The sequence below is a fragment of the Prunus avium genome, chromosome 8 (assembly GCF_965620075.1).
Source record: "Prunus avium chromosome 8, drPruAviu1.hap1.1, whole genome shotgun sequence".
NCBI classification, from domain to species: domain Eukaryota; kingdom Viridiplantae; phylum Streptophyta; class Magnoliopsida; order Rosales; family Rosaceae; genus Prunus; species Prunus avium.
Window position 1 is genome coordinate 7,967,618 of NC_142291.1, and position 18,455 is coordinate 7,986,072.

General features: G+C 37.5%; 2 protein-coding genes across 3 annotated transcripts; one reads left to right on the forward strand and one right to left on the reverse strand.

Moving 5' to 3' along the window:
* Nucleotides 1-5,491: 5,491 nt before the first annotated feature.
* Nucleotides 5,492-9,389, reverse strand: LOC110771841 (bifunctional riboflavin kinase/FMN phosphatase). 2 transcript variants are annotated; one of them, XM_088244925.1, is made up of 12 exons: nucleotides 9,150-9,389; nucleotides 9,008-9,045; nucleotides 8,743-8,874; nucleotides 8,377-8,563; nucleotides 7,888-8,018; nucleotides 7,685-7,754; nucleotides 7,509-7,574; nucleotides 6,714-6,868; nucleotides 6,523-6,618; nucleotides 6,053-6,204; nucleotides 5,895-5,978; nucleotides 5,492-5,793 (listed from the first exon to the last, which is right to left on the reverse strand). In XM_088244925.1, exons 3-12 carry the CDS (start codon nucleotides 8,825-8,827, stop codon nucleotides 5,665-5,667), a joined length of 1,155 nt encoding a protein of 384 aa, XP_088101051.1. In that variant the 5' UTR covers nucleotides 8,828-8,874; nucleotides 9,008-9,045; nucleotides 9,150-9,389; the 3' UTR covers nucleotides 5,492-5,664. The 2 variants fall into 2 exon arrangements, with proteins under 2 accessions (XP_088101051.1, XP_021831886.1); XM_021976194.2 differs by lacking the exon at nucleotides 9,008-9,045 and having other exon boundaries at nucleotides 9,150-9,388.
* Nucleotides 9,390-11,052: 1,663 nt separating this feature from the next.
* Nucleotides 11,053-12,500, forward strand: LOC148291265 (protein ROOT PRIMORDIUM DEFECTIVE 1-like). The gene is made up of 2 exons (XM_088245739.1): nucleotides 11,053-11,390; nucleotides 11,972-12,500. Exons 1-2 carry the CDS (start codon nucleotides 11,053-11,055, stop codon nucleotides 12,498-12,500), a joined length of 867 nt encoding a protein of 288 aa, XP_088101865.1.
* Nucleotides 12,501-18,455: the final 5,955 nt, after the last annotated feature.

The window sequence follows — 18,455 nt, forward strand, 5'->3', positions numbered from 1 at the left end:
TTTGTTGCATTTGGCTATCACACTACTACACTTTGAGCATATTATGTTTTGAACTTTGCCGCTTTGTGAATAATGTCTAAAATTGAGCTTTTATTGTCAAAACGTTTAAGTCATGTGTATGAGTCATTTCTCTTCACAAAATGTTCGGAAAGATTGTTTTGAGTTTTTATTTTGATTTTGTTTTTTTGTGTTTTTTGTGTTTTGTGTTTTGTTTTTATTTTTATGTTTGTTTTTGGTTTTGGTTTTGCTTAAGAACTAACAAATCTAATAAGTTTTCTAACCATTTTGTTTTGTAGAGTTAGAAAAACGTTTGTGGGTATCGTAACTGTTAAACCCTCAGGAGACACAACTCCTCCTACTAGGGATGCCTAGAGGTTTAAAGGCTTGTTGCATTCGCTCAATGCAATCGAGTTACCTACGAAAGTGGTCTAGTTAACTTCTTGTTTTGTTTTTAACTTTGTTTTGTGTTGTTTTGCTCGAGGACTAGCAAAATCTAGGTTTGGGGGTATTTGATCGGTTCATAATTGTATATCAGTTTGTACCCTTCTAGCTTATGATTTGGTTATGTTTTTGAGTTAAACTTGTGCTTTTAATCCTTTTTGTGTTTATCTTTCAGTTCATTGAGCTTTAGGTAATAATGAGGGCTTTGGATAGTAAATGATGCAATCCATGCATGTTAGGGCCTAATTTGGATGAATGGATGAAGAGCTTAAAGACAAACTCAATTTTGGCTACAGTCCCCTGCCAGCCCAGTTTCGTAGGTCATATTGCAAGCTTTGTTTCAGCAACCTACATAGCTCGGATGAGGCCACATTCTTCATGAAAGTTGTTCCAATGGGTGTATACTATAACATATTCGAAATTCAGCCCCATTGGATAATTGTGGAGTCTGTTACCTAGCAAACACAGAGCCATGCTCAGGATGGATTTTATCAGCGCGCAAAATGAGTTAGCAATTTGTTTTGGCCTTAACTTCCTCCTCCAACCTTGGATTGGCCCAAATGATATATGGCTGGAAAGAAGACATTCTGAACTTCAAGTTTGAGTGCTTAAAGTCTTAATTTGCTTAAGGGAAGCCCAATTCATAAGCCCTTGAAGTTGCTGGTCATGCTGACCTCAGGATGAGCTATTATTTCTGGTTGGAAGCTTGGTCATGGTGACAAGAAGATGAGCTAGGGCTGCTGGTGGGATTTATTAGTGAAGTGCATCAACCATTTCAGATTTTATAATGCAAGTGTTGTATGCATTAGTGAAGTGCATCAACCATTTCAGATTTTATAAAACAAGTGTTGTATGCATTAGCCATACTTAATTCAGATTTTCAGCTTCCTTAGGCCTATATATAGTGAGGTTTCCCAAGCTTGTAAACACACCCCAAGGGGGGGAGCTCTCAAACACTTCTCTAGAGCTCCCTTCCCTTCTCTCCCTCAAATTCTCTTAGTTTCTCTTTCTAGTTTTCAATTGTTATAATGAGATCTTTGTGCTGAAATTCTCCTTAAGTTTTTCCAAGTTCTACTTAATTTTCATTGTTATGTAAATTCTTTTCTTTAGTTTCAAGTTTGATTAGTTTCCAAGTTTCAATTATGGTTTTTGTTCTTATTCATTATGCTTATAAGTTAATATGCTAGTTTGAATGATTGATCACCATTTAGGCTTGCATGTTAGCTATCTTGGTTTGAATTAAGAGTAGACACCATGCTTTAATTCGAATTGAACTATGAATAGGAAGAGTATGTATGGACATTCGACAACAGGGATTAGATACATACTTGGTTGTTTAAAATGTTCTTCTATGCTTAATGGGTTCCTAATGCTTAATTTTAGGTTAGACAACAAATGATCAAATTAGGGAATTAGGAACACAAGGTTATGACCACACACCATGGCTTAATCATACTTTAGCTAGAATCAATCCATTAATCTAATTGTACTTGGGAACTTATCTGCTTGAGTTAGTTATTTCTTTCTTCCTTGTTTTATTTATTTCCTTTCTTTTTCATTTCTGTTTTGTGTAGGGAAACTAAATTGGATCATTCAATCACCAATCCCTGTGGAATCGACCTCGCACTTACATACGCTAAACTACCAACGGTTCGTGCACTTGCGAGTATCACAAGTTGAGGATGCAGCTTAATCCATTTTGGTGCAGCGAAATCCACACAACATATTCGTCGCGCAAAGTTGTTATCGTTCGTTGCGCAAAGTAGCTATGCGCGACAAAGAATATTTTTCGTCGCGCAAACCCTTTCTCCACGATCTTTGTGTGACAGAACTTAATTGCGCGACCAAACTTATTTCGTCGCGTAAAGTGTTTTTTGTAGTAGTGAACATGATGGAAGCATAATGAAGCCATAACAACATGTGAAGCTTGTTGACGTGAGTTAACCTAACAAATCAAGGAGATTTATTTCCTAATTTAATTAGGTGATTTACTTCCTTGTTTCATATAGGTGACAATCATTGCATAATTAGGAGATATTCTCCTAATTAATTACTGTATATATTTTTACAAGCACACTTGTAAACTCCTATATATACCTCCTTATGGAGAAAAATACAATTAACCTAAAGTATTCAAACCATATTGATATTTCAGCATGGTATCAGAGCGGTCAATCCTAGGTCATCTCTACGCCCTCAAATCATATCCTCAAATTCAAATACAAACCCTAAATCAAATTCCTTAAATCAAACTCCTAAATTCTTGAATCAAATTCCTAAATCAAATTCCTTAAATCAAATTCCTCAAATCAAAATCCTAAATTCTCAAATCAAAACCCTTTATCAAATCCCTAATTCCAAACCCTTTCCCACAATTCCTACACACAAACTCAGATCAAATTATACTTCCGCTGCGATGTCAGCCCCACTGTCATTCTCTCCATCCTTGAAGACTCAAAGAAGCCTTCGGTCAGTCCTGATAAGTAGGCTACATTGGCTCATGCTTCTACACCACCAAAGGTTTTGCTTTCAATACCTCATCTCAAAAGCACACATGGATTATTGACTCAAGTGCAACGAATCACATGACATTTGATCCTGGCCAACTTCTTACTCGCAAACCATCCATGCAATCAGTGGTGTCTAATGCTAATGGTATCCCCTCTCCTGGCTCTCTATCTCTCTCTAACTCCATACAGATCCTAGATTATTAGTCAAGAACTCACCAACTGATGGTATTTTATATAATAAAAAATGTGGTCACTAAAAGAAATCGTGGCTGAAACTCTCTGCAGGAAGCATGCTTAAATACATAGAAGAGACTTCAACATAAATAAAGAATTACATTTAATTACTTGCGAACATTACAAACTTAATCATATGGTACAGGCTAAAGCGTCAATGTTTGCAAAAAGTTGCAAATAATTACATTGCATCCTTTATCTTTCTATCTCTGACTTGGTTAACTTTCATTTTCCCCTTTGATATTGTCTAGAACTCTCTATTAAACTTTGTATATGATATAAGTATGTTTTTGCTGAAAATTTGTTTTTTGCATTAAGTATTGACTTGAATTTTGAACTTCACTATGATATGTAAGTCGAATGACATGATATTTTGTGGGGTTGAGATTCTATATATCTATCCCAATCTCGGAAATTTTTGTGTGCATTGGCTATGATTTGTTGAGTGACTGGGTTAAATACCCTTTTGGTCACTAGATTTTACATGAAATTTCAATTCCCTTAGTAACCTGGCAAGCACTGGCAACTGTAAGCAGACTCATATTGATATTAATGTCCCAGTTAACATACCTGCTATAATATGCTTTTGGAGTGTGCTTGTTGATGTGTGCAATTTCATCGACATTGTAGTGGCTTTTGTTCTTTGATCTTTTCAGGTGCTGAAGTTTCATAGAAAATCTCCTATTTCCAGTTGGATATATTGTAATTATACTCTACATATACCAATGTTCTTCCATTTGGATAAGTGTAATTTGACAACGAATTTATCTTTCTAATATGTATGAAACTCTTTAGTTATTTTTTTAATGAAAACTCTACATTCTGTGTTGTATTTTTTTTTTTGGGGGTCAAATTCTCTGTGTTGTATTATGAATGTGAAGGAAATAGTTATGATTATCATGAAGCTTCAATCTTATGGACCAAAATCTTGGCTGAGGGGTACTCTCGTTATTGATATTGGTTGGTTGCTGCATGATACTTCAGATTCGGTCTATCCTTTGAGACATTCATTTTTGCTGATTTCTTTGAAGAAGTCAGGTTTCATCATGTTCTAAGGAAAGCAAACTTTGTTGCAGATGTTCTTGCATCGGTCATTCTGCCTAAGATTGTCGGATTTGGAGTGCTTCGCCACCTCCCTCCCTTGTTGGCTTTCAAATTCGACTGACGGGGCTTGGGTTGTAAGGGCTTACTTGTGGCGTATGCACCTCCCTGGTTGGGGACCTGGAGACAGAAGCAAAATGGTTTTCAGAAGCGGTTTTCCCCAATAACATTCAATCTAAAATAAACCGTCTGCAAACAAGAGCTTGCACAACTGTGCTAGTGCTAAGGCCTGGAGATTTCCTCCGCTCATTTTTTTCTGATTTATAAATTGTAACTCCACAACCTAAACTGCTGAAAAACCCCTAAACTCTCTCTGAAGGTGAAACTGTGAGCTTGCACTGCAGCTGCCGGCCCCTTCTGGGGGGTGGGTCCTCATCTCCCTTTCTCCTTTCCTAGTTTTCATTCTCTCTCCTCTTCTCTCCTCAGATTTGTTTGGATTTTAGGTCCTCTTGCCCAGATTTATCTGGATCTTGTCTTTTGTTTGTTTGTTTGTGTGTTTTCTGTTGTAGGTCCTTTGTGACTTTTGTTATTCTTAGATGTGTCTTGTTGTCGTTGAGATGGCTGCAGTGTGGTGTTGTCGACCCAGCTTTTTTCTTTGGTTTTTGTTGTGTTTTTTAGGTAAGTATTTCAATCCATCGTAGACACCATGATTTTTTTGTAGCTTTTGGTCCACTCACATAGATTTTGCTCCAGTTCAATGTTGGAGTTGGAAAAGTGATTGTTGCCAGTTTGTGTGGGATCGGGTTTTGCCTGTGCAAAATAAGAAGTTTAGCCATGTTGGTGCTCTGAGTCTTTTTAGTTTGCTGGAGAGGATGTGGTGTGGTGTCCTTATTTTGTGTTTATTTTAGTATAATAATTCTCATGAACTCAATAGGAGTTTGTTGATATTTGTATTTAGTGTTCAACTTTCGATGCGGATTTGCCGTTACTACCGTTGCACGGTGAATATGTATTGTAAGTCTGAGTACAGGTGCTTTTGTCTATCGAATTAGAGGTTTTAGATTTTTCTGACATGCGTAATTCTCTCCATATCAAACCAATTTATTTTTGTGTTTGGTCACTGAATATGTTGTACTCATATTTGGCATTGCAACTACTCTATACTTTTTTCTGTGTTATCAATAAAATTACTATCGCTTTTAATTAAAAAATAAATTTTTAAAAATTGTAACTGATGTCTACCTTTAACCACAACATCATGATAATTTAGGAAACAGTAAATATGATTTGTGATTTAAGGCACTTTGTATCCGTTACATTCATGAGAGTGACATAGAATCACTTCAAAATGAATGAATATCAAAATTATGTGTACAATTTGATTTATTTTAGCCGATGACGTAGGAAAACTAGCCTCCGAGAAATTGCTGGGCCACCCTTATGTAGAACTTTTAATATATGGGTCGTCCTTGTATTTGGAGAACAATGGAAGATCAAGAGCTTCCTCTGCAACTTTTCTGTCATGATGAATCTTCTCTATCAAGCTCTGGAGGGATGAGAAATTGGCCTGTTTATTTCATAAACGAACATTAGGAAAAATTGATAGGACAGGGAGGAGGAGGAGCAATTGGTATTTTCCAGAAGAGATTGATTAGTTTTGACTAATACCTCTGGCCGTATGTAGCCGACTATAATAAGACGCAGTTCCTCCCCATAGAAATCCCCATCAAAGTCATGAAGCAACCATGGCTCCTGCATTACAAATTAAATTCAACAGAGAAGAAAAATACTTGCAAATGCTACCTTATGTGTCTTGAAAAACTCACTATAGTCTTTTCAGTGTTGTTGAAATAAGGATTCCAACCAATACTCATGACCATTTTAAAGACACCTCGTTTAGATAAACCAGCCCAACCAAAATATACTCCTGAGGGATGTTCTGAAAGAAGAGATCCATATCCTTCTGTGGATAAATTAGCTGTAGAAAAGATGTAGCGCACTTATAAGTATAAAGAAACGAGGAAATGAAACAATTTAATTGAGCATAACAGGGAGAGAAACAACAAAACACAAGCAACAAACCAATAATTTCAAGCGAAGTCAAGCGAAGTCGGACCTAAGGAATGTAACTTGTATATAGCCAATATCAGGTGCATTCAAAAAATCGCCTACATATGAGATAAAACTAACCTCTATATATATTATCTAAACTAATAACAGCAGTCAATTATTGTTTCATCCAAAGACATGTGCAGTTGAATGAAGACTCTAACTGGATAGGCCGACAGCAACACACCTGTAGGGATCCCAAGTATTTTTGAGCCCCGACCGAATCCCTTAATGACAGGACCACCAATGTGCCAAGGTTCTATTGGTAAAGTATCTTTTATCCCTGCAACAACAAATCAAAGGTGCTAATGAAAAGGGCTTATGCAGAAGAAACTCTTCAAACGTAGTTGTAACAGAGACACAGGTACTGAGGTATACAATCTTGGAAAGGAGGTAGGCCCCACTTTTCAGGTTGCAAATCAAGTAGTGAGTTGATCACCTCATCCGCTGAAGTATAAAGATGGGATTGCTTTGGGATGGAGGGTACAGCAACCACCTCCATACCCGCAGCCTTTCCAGCTGTAACACCTGGTCTGACAAAACCAAAACAGAAGTGTTCCAAGGAAGAAATGTAAAGAAAAGCGACATGACTTCACAATACACACATTATAAGGAAGAAACACAGCATCTAATTATCGAAGGAAGAATTTTCGTGAAGAAGGGCACATCAATTATTTGTTTGCAGCTACTTGCCATCTAAAATGAAATTACTAATCTTAACTAGAAGCATCTGTTGTGATGGAAGGTACATTAAGGAAATAAAATTTAGAATGTGGGAGAGAAAATAGTGGGTATTAAGTAGGTTTAATTGATTTATTAACTTTAGTTTTTAAATTTAATACCAAACTTGTTCAGTGCGAAAGAGTTGTAACCGACTTTTTTTTTATTGGCCAAAAATGTAATATGACTTGTATTCCAATACAGCATGTGCCAACCTTATCAAAGTTAGTCTGAATCTAACTTGTTTGAGGATAGTATCTGTAGCAAAATTCCAGGTTTTCAATCAGGTTCATTCTTTTATTGAATAAGTTTTAGATGTAATGTAAACAAGGGTAGTTGAAGAAAACATAAACGAAAACCATAACACTAAAACGAGAATGTTCCCTGCAACAGTTTTTGCTCTGGCTACTTTAATAGAAGAACAAATTCAAAGAATCCGAGTAAGATACTTACAGAGAATCTTCAATGACAAGGCAGCTGGAAGGGTCAACATTAAGCCTTTTAGCAACTTCAAGGAATCTACAATGCAAAATCATATTTCAGGTTTTAGAATACCATATATATCTAATCCTTCATATAAAAAATTCAAATAAAAAAACACACTCAAAAAACACGTTTACGCATCTCACATTTCCGGAGAAGGCTTCCCCAATCTTACTTCATCACCGCCAATGATGACAGAAAAGGATTCCTTCCAGCCTGCATATGAAATACAATAAGCAAATAAGTGCTTGTTTGTATGATAAGAACGACTCATAATATCCTGAATGCATGCGATACTAGATAACTTTCCATGTAAGATGTAAGCAAATATGCTTCTGGAGAAGTATACCCTGATGAAAAGAAATTTTGGTTTCTATGTTTTCCCTTGGAGAGTTTGAAGCCATTGCCATTGACACTCTATGACCACTCAAATGTTTAATTAATCGATTGGCACCTGGAAGTGCTTTGATGTTGCACCACCTAGAATGACAATTGTAAATAGCCAATTAACAGTTTTCCACTAAAGTACTGCCTGAACACATAACAGTGAGTGAAAGATTTGTTCTCATTATCATATGGAAGCATGCTTAAAAACATATGATCTAAAACAAGCTCCATTTAGCCCAAAAAGAAAACGATCCAACATCCAAAATGACTAACATTTAGAAAAAGCAGAAAAGAAACACATTTAACAAAATTCTTTTATATATTGACCTTAACACCCATTGTATATTCCTCTCCTAAAAGCCAATAGTAATAAACAGGCAAAACAAACATTTGGTACTAGCATCAAAATGATTTTTTAACAGACACAAAAGCAAGTACAGTAGTTAATTACTGATTGGAGAACATGGGGGTAATCTCTGAAAGTAATTCACTCGTTGTGCAAGATAGCCCATAAGCTTCAACAACAGCACTTGCAGCTTCAAGTGGTGTTTTTCCAACTATTTTTTGAACTTCCCGTCCATCCCACTGCATTCCATACTTGCCCAAATAAACTCTTAAAACATCACTTACAATGCCATCTGTAATTAATTAAAATGATGAAGAAAAGGAGTCACTAACACCAATAGAAAGCAAAAGCTACTTCTAAAAATAAAAGTCACATCCAACTTTGGAAGAAAAAAGGAAGCATCAGCCCTTGTCACAAATCAAATAACATTAAGTTAAAAGCAAAATTGAAAATGCTACTCAGAGTGCAGACCTGTGTTAAGTAGTGTACCATCCAAATCGAGGATAACACAGGACGCTATTTTCTTCAAAGGTTGTGCAGTTGACATCTTAATCATGCATAAATCTCACAGTTCAGAATTACACTCCCACTGGTAAAATGCATCTGAAACAAAGACAGATTTATCAATCCAATGAATGAAATTTAATAACTGTTACAAATCAATTTAAGAAAATCTCAAAGTCAAAACAGAAATTGATCAATGAATTATTCATAACAATAATTGACCTTTTCCCACCTTATCTTAACCAAACACACACAACGTCCCTTCCCTTGCTTTGATTTGAACAAGTAAAAGCAGAATATTGTGGAATTAATTCTAGTAGAAATCACAGAGCCCAGAGCTTAAACTCTAAAAATAAAGATAGTTGGGACCTTACCCAGACAGAGGTGAACGAAGCCCAAACGTTCTGTGACAAAATGAAGAGTTTTATTTTTGTGAAGAGTGGCTGCGAGCGAGTGAGAGTGGGTGTGAGTTTTTGAGAAAGGAAAATACGAAAAGGAAAGGAGGAGGAAACTAGAATGTGGGTTTAAGTATTCCAAAGAATCTAATTCCCAATAGATACAATCCGAGTAGCAGATATTGTTCTTTAGGTTGTCCTTTCCTCGTTTGAAAAGGGACCCTTTCGCTGTCGTCGACGAACTGATTGCCGCTCGTTTTCTATTTATTTATTTATTATTTTTCAGTTTTCTTTATGGGTTAATTACTGTAGACGTCCTTGAATTATGGCCCCAGTTGCAATTGGGTCCGTGAATTAAATTTTGTGGCAATTTCATCCTTTAATTAGACAATAAGGTGCAATTAGGTCCTGCCGTCCAACTCTGTCACTTTGTCAGTCAAAATGAGGGGTAAAAACGTCCTTTCGAGTCTGAAGAAAAAAACTATAAAAAAATAAATAAATAAAAAAGGAAAAAAAGTCCCTCTCTCTTTCACTCTGTCTCTCCCTCTCTCTCACAACCAAGGTCTTAAATATCGGAGGTATCGGAAATATCGGAAGTCAAAAAACACGGAAATATTGCAGGAAATATCGGGATATTATCGGTATCGGAAAAAATTGAATAAAAACCACGGAAATTGTAAGAAAAACTTGGAAATTTTTATTGAAACTTTGCAGGATATTTATTTAGTCAATTATCTATTAGTTTATCACAAAAAATTGGAAGGAAATGCATTGCATGATGGATTTAACTGATTTAAGTTGATTATATAGCGAGCTGGCAAACACCGTAAGTGTAGAAAATATGTAATAATTAATGAAAGAAGATTAAACACACCATAATCATTTATATATAATGAATTACTACAATATTTTACACTTTATACATTGCATGGTAAGATACATGAGTGACTTATTACCACATAGAGTTCCTATGAGGTTCAAAATTTTCACTATCTTCATCATCTCTATGTGTAGAGTAAGTATATTTTGAAGAGTAGTCATCAAATGATAAATCCCCAAAATAGTTTTGCATGTAATTGTTAACATGCCACCCATATGGATCCGAGATTGGTTGACGTTGTCCATAAGCAAAATCATTTGAAGATTGAGTCTCGGATTCTTTTCATGAGTTGCTTGATTCCATCCCAACAGGAATGGGATATGAAGGGTAGGGAAATGGTTGGTTATGAGTATAACCATAGTTACTACTCATCTCATGTGAAAATTTGTTTCTTGCAAAAAGAATTCAAAACAAAACCATGTATATATATAAATATTTTAGTATTTTAACAAAAACATAAGTGATATGGTGGTTAAGGTGTTGAAGGAGTAAAATGGTTTTCACAAATACCATGTATATAAATATTTTTGGGTTTCGTATCGGGATATTATCGATAATATCTCGATATATTGCCCAAATCATTCATAAAAATGTTGAAAATATCTTCCCGATATTATCGGGATAATATCGATATATTGACGATAACACTATGGTTAGTTGTTAAAATATCGGACCCTCAAAAATCAGATATTACTGGGATAATATCGGGGATATTATCGATATTTAATACCTTGCTCACAACCCATTTCCCCCTCCTTATCCCACCCCCCTCAAAACCCAGATCCCAACCCAACCTGCAATAGCAGCAGGCCGGGACTCGTCGAGGTCGCACTTGGTGGAACCCTCAACCCCACTCCCTGTCTCTCCCGAACTCAGAGCCTTTCAATTTTGAAAACATGTCCACGTTTGGCTGAAGACTTGACATGCTTCTGCTTCAGTTAATGCCTATAATCTAGGAGGTTGATTGTGTCTGAAACATAGAAAATATCTGTTTGAGTTTAGATGGGACCCCAATTTACCAGATGGATAATGAAACAGCCCCATCAACATTTCTTGGCTGTCCGGTTGAAAACAACCTCATCCCAGTATGTAGCATCAAGAGCCAGAGATCCCACGTTTGAGAAACTAATGGATAAGTACAAGAACCTTCTCAAAGTCATTGATGTACAAGATCTCATCCTAGCAAACCCCATCAACTCTGAATTATCCCTTGATTTTCTCTCTAGGCTCTCTCAAAAGCTCCATCTCAACCGTGGTGCAGTCTCCTTCCTCCGCAAATACCCTCACATTTTCCACAAGGGTCTTTTCTGCAGGCACAAGAATGGCTTCAACTTCCTCCAGTAATTGCTTCTTTTTCAGTTCCAAGGAACTCTGAGATTCCGCTTCTTTTCCAACAAAAACCACTTTGTTTTCAACAGAAGTAGACAGAGAAGCATCCACACCTTCCTTGCAGTCCAATTCAGTAACAGACTTCGTCTCTTGCATGAACTTTTCGATATCAGCAAAACCCACTTCACTTATCACAGAACCTTCACCTTTCTTGTCAACCAAATCCGAAACAACCCTTTCTTTCTCATCATCCGGGGTCTGTTCAGTCTCAGTTTTCACAAATTCGCTATTAGAAACAAGACCCATTTCACAAATTTCCATAAAATTTTGAGCAACTCCATCAGATACAGTTAAGCCAGAAATTAAACCGCAAGCTTCGGCCTTTCCGCTCACATAATTGGGCATTTCTTGAATTTCTTTAAGATGGGTCTCAGAGACTTGGCCGTGAGGTGAAAGCTTGACCTTATTAGAGGAATCAGAGACCGAAGAAGGAGGACTCTTGTCGGTGAAATCTGAGTCTTGTTTCAGCGGAGAAACGATCTCAGACAAGTGGCTATCTTGTTCTGGAATTGAAGCAGATGGAGAGTTAGAGTGTTTTGAAAGTTGGCAGGGAACTTGGGCTTCCTGATGATTTTGAGGATTCTGTAATATCCAGAAACTCCCATCTTTTTCAACTTTGTGATGCTCATGAGCCCAATACTCACAACTTGAAACTGTTTGATGTAATTCCTGACAAGTTTACTGCAGCAGTTGAGAACTGGAGGGTAGAGGAATATTGCAAGGAGGGTTGCAATGTTGATAGGGATGAAATTCAGTTTAGTTTTAAACATGGGTATCCTCCAGGGATGAGGTTAAGAAAGAATTTTAGGGCCAAGGTTAAGGAATGGCAGAGGTTGCCATATGTGGGCAGGGGTGCGGCCCTTGAGGAGTGGATCGGTGTCAAAGGAGGTGATGGTCTGGTGGGCGACGGCAACCATGAGGAAGGCAATGACAGTGTAGAGCTGCAAGTACCTGAGGCGATGATGATTGGAAGACGAAGACAAAGAGGAGGAAAGAGGGAAGGGGTGGTAGGGCTTGGCGGCGTACGACTGTGGGGACTTAAGGTGGACGGCAGGACCTAATTGAACCTTATTGTCTAATTAAAGGATTTCATTGCTTCAAAAATTAGTTCACAGACCCAATTGCAACTGGGGCCATAGTTCAAGGACGTCTACAGTAATTAACCCTAAATCTAAACGACGAAAAGTCGAAGATACCCCGAACAACAAGAGCACGTGACACTCACATGGTCAATCTCGACAGATTCAGTTACGGCAGGACCTAATTGCACCTTATTGTCTAATTAAAGGACGAAATTGCCACAAAATTTAGTTCACGGACCCAATTGCAACTGGGGCCATAGTTCACGGACATCTACAGTAATTAACCCTTTCTTTATTTATTCTTTACTTTTTTGTTGGATCAACTTTATTTATTCTTGAATTAACTACATTTTAATCCCTGGAAGTTTAGGGTCAGTGTCGAAATGGGCCCCTAAGTTTCAATTTCAACAATTTCATACCTTACATTTTAAAATATGACCAATTTACACTGGCAGTTACAATGACCATCAGGTTCAACGTTAAATTCTGACATGGCAGTTGTGGGACCCACCACAAAACCTATTTCTCTGTCTTCCTTGCATCTATATCTTCCCCTTCGACATTGCACAGTGACTGTTCGTCTTCCCAGCTACACAACACCTCCTTCCGGCCACCTTTGATTACAGGACCGGTAAGAAAATGACTGACTAACTAGGGGAGCAAGTATTGTTCTCGAAGCCCGGCCAAAAACTGACCAAAATTGGGTAAATCACGGCTAAAACAATCGGCCATTTTGGGGGTTTTAATTTGAACTCTCAATCATGAAATCGATCCAAACTACATATACCAATAGCAAGAACACGTGGAGTGGGGAAGATAGAGAAATAGGTTTTGTGGTGGGTCCCACAACTGCCACATCAGCATTTAACGTCTGATATGATGGTCAATGTAACGGCCGGTGTAAATTGGTCATATTTTGAAATGTTAGGTATGAAATTGATGAAATTGAAACTTTGGGGCCCATTTACTGACCCTAAAGCTCCAGGGACTAAAATGTAGTTAATCCTTTTATTCTTTACTCAATTGCTAGGACACCAATGAAACTACGGTGAAGGGATCATTTATTTTAACCAAAGATGTAAGCTGACACTACCATTCTTAAAGAGTGACACTTGTCACATAGGTATGTATTTTTATTTTTTTATACAAATAATATTCTATTTTATTCTAATCTAAACTCTAAACATTAGTCTCTGAAAAGCATAACCACTAGAGTCAAAACTGTTCCTTGGGAAACCCTAGCCCCCTATCTCCCAAAAAACATTCTAAAGCTGTTTTCACTTTGAGGGGAGAGGAAGCCACTATTCTTCCTCCCCTCTCCCCTTCTTCCTTCCTCCCTTCTCCTTTCTTCCCCCATTTTCAAAAACAGAAGGTTTCCCTATTTGTCTTTGTTTTGTTATGATTTTCCTCCAATCATCATAAGCGGATACATATCGACGTCGGATCTCCACCTACGTTTCGATGTCAGATCTCTACCACCATCTTTCTTGCAGTTTCTTCATGTTTGGAATAAAGTCGTAGAGACTTTTTGGGTTTTCTGTGTAGTTTTCACCTCTCCATTGTGAGAGCTTTTCTTCTCTCTTCTGTGAGAGTTTTATTTGTAATAGTATGACTTAGTTTTTCCAAGCTTTATCTCATTTTGGTTGTTCTAAGTTTGCACTCTTAGTTCAGATGTCTATGCCAGAGTTTCTTCAATCTCGCGTGATCGTTAGTGGAGGAATCTTAATTTTGATATGAGATCGTTTTGTTATTGTAATAGCCATTTATGGCTAGTTTGTATTGGTCTTTTATGGCTAGTGGCTTTTTTGACTGAATTATGAATGTAATCCCAGAATTTCTCAACAACAAAAAAAATATCTAAACTATGAGAAAAGGCGAACTCGAATACAGAGTGGGGAGCACATTTGCTCTAACCAACATGGCTAAGTCCATGTTAACCTTAGTTAGAGAATAAAAATAAGGGTTTTTGACTGAAATGATCCCCCAAGCATTACTCGAGTTTCATTTTGATCCACGAACTAAGGGCCCATTCGGTAACGTTTTCAGAGAATGTGTTTTTGGGCCACTGAACGTGTTTTTGCCTCATTTTTGTTCTCTAAAAATGAAAACAACCCCTTAAAATGTTACCAAATGGGCCCTAGTTTTTTTCATTTCAATAGTCCTTAAACTCTTCATTTAGTATCAAAACGGTCATACTGTCAAAGTCTGTCAATTATTGAAATGAAGGGGCAAAACTATCTGTTTTGGGGAAAACCATTGGAAAAAAAAAGAAAGAAACTAAAAGAAACTAAAAGGAACTAAAGTAAAAAAAAAAAAAAACTAAAAAGAAACTGCACCCAGATATCACCCTATCCCCACCTGCAACCACCGGCTCCCCCTTCCCTCTCCCTTTCCCTCCACCTTTCTATTCTCTATGATTCCTTTGCTCTCATTTAAAATAAAATAAAAAGTTTTATGGTGGGAATGAGATTTGGTTGTGGGGGTGGGGTCTGTGCAGCCCACCTCTTTGTCCCCTATTTCTTCGTCTTCTTGGAGTTAGTTGTGGAAGATCAATCCTAGTAATCCTAGTAATCCTAGCAATTCCAGTAATCCGAAGCTTTGGGGTACTCAGGGCTAGAAGAGAGATTTTGTATGAGGCAAGGCCATTTAAAACCATAATGGATACCAAAATCAATTATGTGGATCCTTGTTGCTTTCTTAGCTACATGTATTATTGTCTCATTTGAGAAGAAATTTGATAGCTTCTTAAATGGACATGTGGAAAGATAAAGATGGTTACCCTTCTCCCATTTGCAAAATCAAGATTTGCAGCCATGGGAGTGGCTCGGGAAAGGAATAGATAGCAAAGAGAAGAGAGAGGGGGAGAGAGAGAGAGACGGTTTTGCCCCTTGATTTCACAGAACCATTGACAGACTTTGATATTAGGACCGTTTTGATACTAAATGGAGATTTGAAGGACTATTGAAATGAAAAATTTAGTTGGTGGACCAAAATGAAATTCGAGCAATAATTGAGGGACGATTTTGGTCAATAATCCTAAAATAAATTGAAAAAAGGACCACAGCCCAGCACTTCTCTCCCTCTTTTCCCTCATCTCCCCTCTTATTTTTTTTCCTTTTCTTTCTTTCCTCCCCTCCCCCAAACCTTCTCTCTCTTCTCTCTCCCCTTCCCCGCACTCTCTCCCTCACTCTATATCTCTCCCACTCTCACACTCTTTGCAGCAACAAAAGAATTAAACTTCTTCAAAGGATTGTCAAATTAATAAAGAAATAGAAGTATAGATGGAGTTGAACAAGATTAAACTAATTAATTGAAATGATGGCTCCCTGCCTATAACTTTGAAGCAGCCATAAGCCAAAGGGTTCAAGATGTACCTAGTCACAAACCAGTTGAAATTCAAATGAAACACTTTTGAATTTCCATGAGTTATGGAAATACATGAAATGAGAGGTCCATTGAAAGTTGGTGGGTCGTCTACACATCCCTTCCCAACCGAGTGGAAGAAAATCATCAATTTACATGAGTTGTAAAATTTATGGTTACCATTATTTAATCTTGTGCTGCAAAGAGTGAGAGAGGCAGAGATACAAAGTTGATGTGGTGAGCATATACACTTTTGGTTAATGTGGTGAGCAAAAATGCTATCATATGGTAAAATCTCACATTGCTCTTTGGAAATCAAAGTGACCCACTTTGCTCCCTTGACCAATGTTTTGTGTCTCACTTCGCCCCCCTCCCCCACCGTCAATTTCATCAAATAATCTATTAAAAATGTTGGTGTGGCACGAGTGGGACCCCTTATTTTGCTAAAATATAGACAATCATAAAACCTGCTAGAAACTCATTCTTCATCTAAATTGCAATGTGCCCACTCCTAGGCTAGCCAATTGTAAAGGGTGATATGATGGCCATTAACATAAATATTGACGACAAATTAAGGAAACATCGGGAGAAAGTAGAAAATGGTAGAGAGTTAAAGTCATGAGTGTTTACGAAGAAATGATGTTTCTTAATTGAGCAAACAAATTAATTGAAGATGATTATAAGCCTACGAAGTTTAGTGGACAATGGGTTAATAGGCTACATATAGGTGGGCTACTAAGCTTTTATAGTGTGTACCACATTAAAATACATGCAGTATATTTTAATTTTCAAAAAAGGCTACCTGGGCTAGAGCCCATTTTAGCTCTCATGTTATTTCCGCCATTGACTAAGTTGACATAAAGGATTAATGGTGCAATGCGGCCCAAGTTTAAGGACCACAATAATTATTATTGGAATTCAATGATGTAAATGAAAATTGAAGTATAATATAGAAAATATTGCTACAGTTTAACCATAATAAAAAATTAACAAACTACATTTATGATGATGGTAATAAATAAAATACTAACAAATAAAATTCCTAACAAAATTTGTAATTCCATTTTCCCACTGAGATTATAATTTAAATTACAATTTTGTCCTCATATGAACTGACTTAAAATAACAGAAAAACAGTAATAATAACACTAATTTGTAGCATGGATGACACAAATATTAGCAAGGGCGATCCATTCCATAGTGATTTTGTAAAGTAATAAATAGCAAGTAAATTCTTTTTAGTACAAGCGATTGGGGAAGGGGAGTTTACATAAATATCATTAGGTGCCTGGGGGTTTCAAACCTCTGCCCATATCGGTGAAGGTGAAAGAGCTCAACTAACTCAGTTATACCCTACTAGCAATAATTAGCAAGTGTATGATTGTAAAGTAATAAGAAATTTATGCATAACATGCTTTATTGCTTAATCTAAAGAACTTTATGCCAATTTAAGAGCTTTAGTTGTACAAGAACACAATCTTGTAGCTTATGCACCCACTAAACTATCAAGGCAAGAAGAATTCATGTTACATTGAATTGGAGGTGGAATGACCTCCAAAATGATTGTAGATATCAAATGTTGGCCAAGGTCTGTTTAGGTTTGGTCAGTCAATGGGGTCTAGTGATAGGACCCGTGTAACAACCCAAACCTTAATTATTATTTAATTAATAATTTAAGAGAGGAAAAGACAATTATACCCTTAGAATATTTTATTAGGTTTTAAGTTGACTTTTGACTAGGAAAGAATTTGGGAATTTCACTTGTACCGTTGAGTAGAGCGCGATGAAACGAGTCCGTAGACACGTAGTGAGCCCAATTTCGAGTTATATTGAAGAAAATACAAGCAAAATACGAAAAAGGGCAAAATGGTAATTTTGAGAAAATCAGATTTTTAAAAATCTGGTTCTCCTTTCTCTCTCTTCACTCTTCTTCCTTCTCGCGATCAGACCCCCCCTCCCCGTTACTGTTCATTCGAACCAACCTAGCCATCGCCAGCAGCCACCAAACCGCACCGGACCGGCCAAGACCTGACCGGCGTCGCACCCACAGCTGCTCCGACCTTCCTCCTGCCTCCGCCGACGCCACAGCTGCCGGATTCACGAGTTTGGCCGGAAAATTTCTCCGAATTTCCAAACCCTCGATCTCTCTCTTCTGGCCACCAATCTAGTCGAGTGAGATATGAATTTTCGACTGATTTTCATGTTCTAGCTGCTGGATGGGTAGGTTTTTAGAGATTTTGAGGTTTAATAGGTTAAGTGTTGAGTTGAAATTCTGCCGGTTTGCGTCGCCGATTTCAGCCACTTTCGGCAACTTTTTGGCCATAGTCCAAGAACAAAACTGGTTCCAAATTAGGTGTTTTACCTAGGTTAGGAGTTTGGGCCGGTGGTTTGGAGATTTTCCGGCCGTCGGAAATTGTTATGCACACCCACGCGTTGCCGGTGCGTGGGCAGCGCGTGAGCCATGTGTCAAGGACCACTCTTGGTCTCAGAACGATCCTCATGTCCTCACGAGCGCATAGGAGTTTACGGATCTCAATTCAGATAACGTTTGAACCCCGAACGGATCTCCGG